We start from the raw sequence: 8,728 nt of genomic DNA on the forward strand, positions 1-8,728 counted from the left end.
ATCAAACATAAGATTATTTATTATAGTTGTAGAGTAAAACTGTAATTCGACCCTTAATCATTATTTCAATCCTAAAATTAATAACTCAAAGTAAACATGTTATTGTTTATCCATCATTATTCAACATCCTTCAAAATCATTTTAATAGTCATAGTATGATTTATACACGTGTAATATCATCTCACTAAGTAAACGCAATCAAAACATACGCATCAAAAATGATATTTGGTTTTGCAATGGGATAATATGACTCTCGGTTATTTCATATTTGTATGTTGTGGCGCATAAATTCTTAAGTATTATTCTTGGTTGATATATTAACTCTCTATCTCTCGTACTTGTGTGCTTTTTCTGTTGTGAAGTGAATAACATATTGCCGTTGATTGTGGAATTCAATTGGATTTGAACAGTGGGGTTCGATTTAATTGGTTTTTGGCAAGTACGAATATTATTGGACCTGTTTAGTTGGTCAAGTAGGATTTAAGAACACTGTTGGCAAATATGCCATGTAGCGTTTGCTGGTTATTGTGCTTTAATTCTATTGGAGTTTCTATGTTGGTTTCTCAATTCTTGTTCTGATTACTAGCCAGTCTCATACCGTCGGATTTTTCCGATCTTCTCCTCATGTAATATGGCCGTATACAGGCCTTTGGATGCTAAAAACGAGTGGATCTCTTGTGAAAAAATGTACCAGTAATGATGAGAAAAACTTTGATCATGATACATAACTCTCCGACATGTTCCGTGAAATTCTTGCACCGCCTTAATTGCAATTGTCCTATTTCCTCTCTTTATGCAGCTCGAGTTTCAAGTCTTCCACCCGCATGGATCCAATGCGGACCCATTATTGCAGCCATTGGTCTGAACCGTACCCATCCAATCAAGGTTTAAATCGTGTCGCCGACATGGCTATGGTTGCTTTGGGTTGCCGATGCCGATTATGACACCACTTGTATGGCTAAAAGGTTCAAGTCGTCTCTTTGTCGTGAAAGACGCCAAAACTCCATCTCTTTTTTTCGTCTATTTGGGGTGACTAGGGATACGGTGTAAAGGCATCATAACGCAAAATACATTCCTCAACTGAAGAGAAGACTGCTGCTGGAGGAGAGACTGAGATCACCAGAAAATTCTCTACAAACGAACACGTTTGCAGTAGGAATATCCAATGCCGTGGATGGCATCACCCTACTAAAAATGAAGTTACTAATCACGGGAAACTAGCAAATGTTTTGCAGCACGTTAAGAGCCTTCATAACTATATCCTCTTCACTACCAGTTAATGAGATCCTCAGCTATTGAGCATAATTTGCTTTGTTTCCTCGAAACATGCTGTTCTGTTTCCCATTCTGTTCAATTTTCAGGTCTCCATTCTAGTCATACGAAATTAAAGATTTTTCAAAGATATATTTCTCAACATTTGGGTAAAACACAGATCGATTGATTAGGAGACATCAATCATGGTCATCTTGCATCGCATTCGAGCACAAGGATTCCGGTGTTAGGATAGATTCTGCAACCGTCGAGAGTCAACTCTACACCCAGTAGTCAAGGCTAAATTCAAGAGAGGCGCTGGTACGGAAAAACCTTCTGTATAAGGTTCGAAATGGTGAATTGAGGTAGAGGAGTATCATATGCCTTTGGATGAATGCGAATTTGGTCACTAACAAGTGGATTGAGGGACATACACGATTATCCCTGAAGTTCTAAACGACCTAATTAAAATTTTCTAATACTATTTGTGTGTTTGGTCGCTAAAATTATAATTTGCTCTGTAAAAGCCAAGCATAGAACGCTGCCATTAAGACGGCCCTTTTTGCATTCTAAGATATATTCAGTTTTCAAAAAAGAATATTTAAGTTTATATACATCATAAGCCAAATGGTCAATTTCCATCTATAAGTATAAAAATATGTGGTTTGAGCGACTTCAAATCAAAATGGCTAGATAGACAATATGGACAGGTTCAAAAAAACAGGGAGAAAATTTGAAATTTGGCTTCCACAGTAATTGCCGAGTAAAAGGGTCCAGATCCACGGCTAACATCATATAAACAATAAACAAAATTGAAAATATCAACATTCTACCAATGATCTGAATGAAGAAAAATATTTCGTCACAAAAACAAACAATTGGGGCATCTTTCAGTGTGGTGCAGAAACAGTGAGGTTCCCATTCACAAAAGAAGATGACAAGCATGCAATTGCCATAAAAATAGCAGCCCGATTTATATTTTAAATTTCAACTACAAAATTGTTCATAGAAGCCACTAAGTTTCTTGCTTTCGTTCCAATTGTGGCCTGCGCCAGACCGAAGATTCTCAAAGGTCAAGGGGAAAACTATTTAACGGGCTCTTTCTATGCGCAATGAAGAGGATAAAAAAAACTGGAAGGTTCTCAAGAAGTAGCAAGAATGATTTTCAAAGGCAGTCCACTCAATCACATCATCTTGTAGAAAATCATATCAGTATACATATTCTTCTCTCGTCTTCAGAGTTCAAACTCCAGCGCATTAATCTAGTCCTGAAACCCTGCTAGTTTTCTCACTTGTATGCCAAAAGCTGGTAGTGTTATGGATCTTCCTATGGGTCAAGTTCAAATAGACACCCTAAATATTTCATTTATATACTCAGTATTTGAAAAAACCTAAAATACACCCTAGCATTCAAATCGCAAAGGAATAACATTTATCCCAGTATTGATGTCTCATGACTATCATTTACAACTAGTAAATGAAAAATGAAATCAGAATAAGCAATCTCAAAGACTGGAGATGCAATAGTGGAACTGGGTAGTAGAACATTTTCAAGAAAGTTGTCAATGCAGAAAAAATCGCAGCTTTAAAGAAAACATGAACAAACAAAGATAGAATGACATGGTAGAATAATAGACATTTCGTTCAACAACTAAGAAACAAAACTATCGGCATTGACTTGAAATCCGAAAAAGAGCAAAATTAAGTACCATTAAAGATGAATAGTATGACATGATTGTCCTAAAAGAAACCCAACAGCCATAGCAGAACAATATCGCCAAAAAAAACCTCGGATAATTGACCTCTTAATCGATGGTCTGCATGATATCCTCGGCGGTGAACTTAGTTCCCTTATCCTTGTCAGCGGCGGCGCGTCCCTTAGCCTTGCGATCGAGAAGCGACTTGCGATCCTTGTCAATGCGTAGCTTGGTGATGACAACCTTGGAAGGGTGAATACCAACGTTGACGGTGGATCCGTTCACCTTCTCACGGGTGATTCGCTCCACGTGGATCACCCATTTCTTGCGGTACACCTGGACCACCTTACCTTCGCGGCCCTTGTACGTCCCCCGAACAACCTGCACCTCGTCGTCCTTGCGGACCGGCATGGACCGGGCGTTGTGCTTCGTCCGGAGGTCAGCCGAGAGAGGAGCGCTCATCAGCACGCGGCGGACACTCGACGGCGCGGTGAAGTGAGCCTTGCGGCTCTTGCGCCGGGAAGAGGAGACGCGGGGGTTGAACTTCATTTAGGGTTTTCCGGATGGTTCCTTCTGATTTCTGAGGGTGCTGCTGCGGGTTGTGTAGAGGGTTAGGGTTAGAGAATTTATCTTACATGGTTGGGCTGGGCTAAAGTTTATATTGGGCTTCAAAAGTTGGGCTACAAAAATAGTCTAGGATCCGGAATTTTGAAGTTCCTGGAAACAAGGGAGTATTAATGGGTGGCTGGCCCTCCAAGTGTTTTTATTTGAGTCCGCGGCTCATGTAAATGTGAAATAATAATATGTGGATTCATGTTAATATTATTTTAAATTAATTTAATACCTATTCCCAATGGCATTCTCAAACAATTATTATACATAATGATATTGCTGGTATTAATATCTTAATTCGTTATAATATTTTCAAATGAATATATTTTGTTGCGTAAATATGAATACCTTTTAGTTTCAAATATTACCAAGTAGGGAAAAAAAAAGCATTTTTCCCAATTCCCCATTTGATCTCTTCTTGGAAAGTGTGACATTGAATTGAGATGAGAGGTTACAAGTCACAACTTACATGATAAGTTTTTTTAAGTAATTATTATTATTATTATTATTATTATTATTATTATAGTAAAAAAAGCACCCAGCATATATGAGTAAAAGTAAAGCCGAGGTAGGCATCAAATAGATATTCTGGTAAAAAAAAAATCGAGAAAATAATATATAATGATTTGGAATGAGATTTTTCTAAAAATAATTAACAACATCCTTGCAGGGCAGACTTCTCGAATTATCATACAAAATATAAAATACAAACATTGAGTGTTAGAGAGTGACATGAACTTGTTTTTTACCCCTAAATTAAGTTGATTAGGTAGCTAGTAGTTGAGTTAGGAACCAACTATACCCTACAGTGTTGAGGGCACATACAATTGAAGCAAAAATGGTGGTAAATGGGGATTCCCCGTATGGGACTAATAATCAGATTAGATTAATTTCACATGTTGTGGTGTAGTTACTAGTTCGCACCAAAATATCTCACAAAAATGGTGATCAATACGGATTCTTGACATGCTTATCTCATGATTTTCATGTATTTCGCTTCTCACCTCACCTCACATCAATATTAACATAGGATATTTCTTTCTCCAATCCAACGGATGAATCTACCTCCTAATTCCATGTAGCATCTTCTCTTCCCATAAATGGTACCCACTACACATCATGAGAAATTACGGCAATGGCGTATTTCCAAAAGAGCCCACAAAATTAAAGTGGAAACGTACTATGGTAATAAATCACGAAAATGCTATGTGCTATCCATAATAAATTATGGAAATGAGACACTTGCAATAAAATTGGGGTGGTGTCCATTTCATTGTTGGTTGTTGCCCAATTAAATTATGTCTCCAAATACCAAATAGATAAGTATCAAGAAAAATTAATTTTATAATCAAAGATGGCTACGCTAGGATGGAAACATGTTGAGCCTTAAGCACATTTAAGGCTGTTCATTTAATTCGAATCGAATCGAACCGAGTTGAACTGAACCGAAGTTTCGGTTATCGGAACCGAAATTCACCCAAAATTTGCAACCGAAAATCGAACCGATTTTAACGGTTCGGTTCGGTTAAAAACTGAAAATATTTCGGTTTTATCCGAAATTCAATTTTTAATTATTTTTGTTATTTATTTAGATTTATTATTATATATTTTATTACTAAAAAATGATTTAAAATGCAAAAATGATTTAAAAAAATTTAAAAAATGATTTTTCGGTTAGGTTAGGTTAGGTTCGGTTCGGTTAAGCAGGAGAAAAAACCAAACCGAACCGAAAATCCAAAAAACCAAAAATCAAAAACCGAAAATCGAACTGAATTTTTGGTTCGATTTTCGGTTTAAACCGAATTTCGATTTCAATTTGGTTCGAACGGTTAAACGATCCGTGAAAACTCCTAAACACACGAATAATAAAACTCATTTTCAAAAAAACGAAAGAAAAGTATATAAAGACTTACTTTAGTTGGGACAGATAATTCCAATGTTGTAGGTGATGGATGGATGGGATCAATAATAATAAATTATACATTTGGAAAATTAGGTGATGGATGGATGGGATCAATAATAATAAATTATACATTTGGAAAATTGGCGACAAATTCGAGTGGCACGAGTAATGTTATTTTTATAGATATTATTTCAATCATGCATTTAATAGTTAAAATTTATCAATATTTATAATGTTCACTGAAAAAATAGTATAACTCATATATGTTAATAGATTTTAATTTTTAAATGTGCATTGAGGTAGTGTCTGCACAGTAAGATATCACTTACCGTCACTTACCGTCGGATGACAACAAATTATGATCATGTGATATTATTATTATATATTTGGAAAACGTGCAACGAAATTCAAGTGACACCAATTTTACAGTTGTCTAGTTAAATCATGCACAAAATTCTGTCCCGACTCTTGTCCATCATAGTTATGAACAATTTTTTTTCCCTAATAAATGATAGTCATTAAAAGACATAACAACGATCTCATGAGATAATAATAACAATAACAATTGCTTAAATGTATGAACTAGTGCATTATACCATGTCCATGGCTGATTTCAACAGCTGATCTATATATCATCAATTGCAAAGATATAACTTTAATGGAATGGAAAGGTTAACGAGAATATGAGATCCTATAATCTCACTGTAGATCTAAAAATCATTAAAAAAAAATAGAACAACGATGACATTGGGATTTATCATTGTTAACAATGAAATCAATAACAGCAGACCAAGAAATCACTTTGAAATCCAGAACACAAGATTCAATCACTACAGATTATCTAAGCTAGAACCACACCAATATGAGATCACACAATACTGCAAAGAACAATCAACAAAGCTTAATATACGTGGTTCGGTCAAAGTGACCTACATCCACGGACGAAACACCCAGACACTTTTATTGATTACCCACAGAAGTCTCAAGATTACAAAGCTTCGAATTAAATCAATCACGATACAATCAATGAATATCTTATCTTCATATTCATCTGTATTGCTTGATGTTCTTCCTCTGTTTATCTTCTTCTCTTCCGTCTATCACTCTTTCTCTCTCGAACAAGAGTCTCACAGAGTTTGTACTTTCTTGTGTAATTTTCAATTTCTGATTTGTATCTCTTTCTTCGATCTCATAGCTCCCATTATATAACTAACCCCGCTTTTGTCAACTAACTGACAGTTAGTGTATTAGTTAGCTATTGGGCTTCCTTACTTAAGCCCAAAGCAATAGATGGCCAGTCCACATCCTTGAGCCCAAATAAGATATGAGTGAAGGACTGATCCAGAAAATCGAAGACACACTTCTCACAATCTCCACCTTGTCTTCTATTTTGTCTGAGTGCTCGTCATTCACTACTTCCTTCTAACCTTCGTTTACACTTATCAAGTTAAGACATTTTTTAAACTTGACAAGTGGAAGTGGCTTGGTTAATGCATCTGCAGGATTATCCTCTGTATCAATCTTATTCAACACTACTTCACCTATTGATATGATATCCCTTACAAAATGAAGTTTGATATCGATATGCTTTGAGCGTTCATGAAAAACTTGGTGTTTAGCTAAGTGGATAGCACTTTGATTATCACAGAAGACTTCAACAGGTCCTTGTTCAAAACCTAACTCTGTGACTAATCCCTTCAACTAGATAGCTTTGATAGCTTCTGTAACAGCAATGAACTCAGCTTCTGTTGTAGAAAGATCCACGACAGGTTGCAAAGTAGATTTCCATGTAACTGCTGTTCCAAATAATGTAAACACAAATCCAGTTAAGGACTTTCTTGTGTCCAAATTTTCAGCAAAGTCAGCATCCACATATCCTACAATAGGATTTGAATTGTTTCCTTGATCTTTAAAACTTAACCCCAAGTGTGATGTTCTTCTTAAGTATTTCATCACCCACTTAAGATCCTTCCAATGTTCTGCTCCAGGATTTGACATGAACCTTGAAACTAAACTTATGGCATATGCTAGGTCAGGTCTACTACAGACCATAGCATACATTATACTTCCAACACCACTAGCATAAGGAGTATTATTCATTTCTTGCCTTTCTTCCTCGGTTTTGGGTGCCTGCTTAGAAGAAAGTTTAGTGTTCTGTGCTACTGGGATGCTTACTTCCTTGGATTGATTCATACTAAATCTCAGTAGCACCTTCTTCATATAATCTGATTGAGACAAATTTAATCTTCTGAATTCTTTTTCTCTCAGAATACTCATTCCCAAGATCTTCTTGGCTTCGCCTAAATCTTTCATTTCAAATTCTGAACTTAACTTGTCCTTGATTCTTTGAATTTCCCTTCTATCTTTGTTTGCTATCAAAATATCATCCACATAGAGTAGAAGAAGTAGTGTCACTTGTTTCCCTTGTTTCATGATGTACACACAACTGTCATAGTTGCTCCTCAAAAAATTTAGTTTCATCATGATATCATCAAATCTTTTATTCCATTGTCGAGGGCTTTGTTTCAAGCCATACAAAGATCTGTTCAACAAGCACACTTTGTTTTCATTTCCAGGTTTTATGTAACCTTCCGGCTGATTCATGTAGATAATCTCTTCTAATTCACCATGCAAGAAAGCTGTCTTAACATCAAGCTGTTCTAGCTCCCAATCCAGTTTAGTGACAACTGCAAGAACTATCCTTATTGAGCAATGTTTCACTACTGGAGAGTATATTTCATTGAAGTCAATCCCTTCAATTTGAGCATAACCTTTAGAAACTAATCTTGCTTTAAATTTCTGCTTGTGATATGGTTTTCCAGCTTCTTTTTATTTTGTAAATCCATTTACATCCAAGCACTCTTTGTTTCATTGGTCTGGTGACTAGTTTCCAGGTGTTGTTCTTTATTAATGAGTTGATCTCATCATTCATTGCTTCTAACCAATGCACTCTGTGCTTTCCAGACACTGCTTCCCTGTAATTAGATGGTTCAATTTGTTCCACTTGTTCTGCTATAGTTAATGCATACCATGTTAGATATGCATATCCAAGTCATTGAGGAGGTCTTGTTTCTCTTCTTGTTCTGTCCCTAGCTAGCTCATAAGTGCTTAAATCTTCCTTGCTTGACACATCATCAGTTGGTTGCACTGTTTCAGAGTGTTTCTCAATTTCCTTTGAGGAATTCAACTTCATAAGCTCCACCTCAGACTGAGATTCTTTCATAGCAGCCTCTTCTTGTACATCCAGTTCTTTGTTTACCAAGTA

The 8,728-nt window shown here is 36.1% G+C and overlaps 1 protein-coding gene across 1 annotated transcript; it reads right to left on the reverse strand.

Annotated features, from left to right (window-relative positions):
- Nucleotides 1–2,853: 2,853 nt before the first annotated feature.
- LOC140865970 (large ribosomal subunit protein uL24z) lies at nt 2,854–3,557 on the reverse strand. The gene has a single exon (XM_073270820.1). It carries the CDS (start codon nt 3,495–3,497, stop codon nt 3,057–3,059), a length of 441 nt encoding a protein of 146 aa, XP_073126921.1. The 5' UTR covers nt 3,498–3,557; the 3' UTR covers nt 2,854–3,056.
- Nucleotides 3,558–8,728: the final 5,171 nt, after the last annotated feature.

The sequence above is a fragment of the Henckelia pumila genome, chromosome 4 (genome assembly GCF_033568475.1).
Source record: "Henckelia pumila isolate YLH828 chromosome 4, ASM3356847v2, whole genome shotgun sequence".
Taxonomy (NCBI): Eukaryota; Viridiplantae; Streptophyta; class Magnoliopsida; order Lamiales; family Gesneriaceae; genus Henckelia; species Henckelia pumila.

Coding starts and splice junctions, on each gene's coding strand:
- LOC140865970 (XM_073270820.1), bottom strand. CDS start 3,497: ATGAAGTTCAACCCCCGCGTCTCCTCTTCCCGGCGCAAGAGCCGCAAG.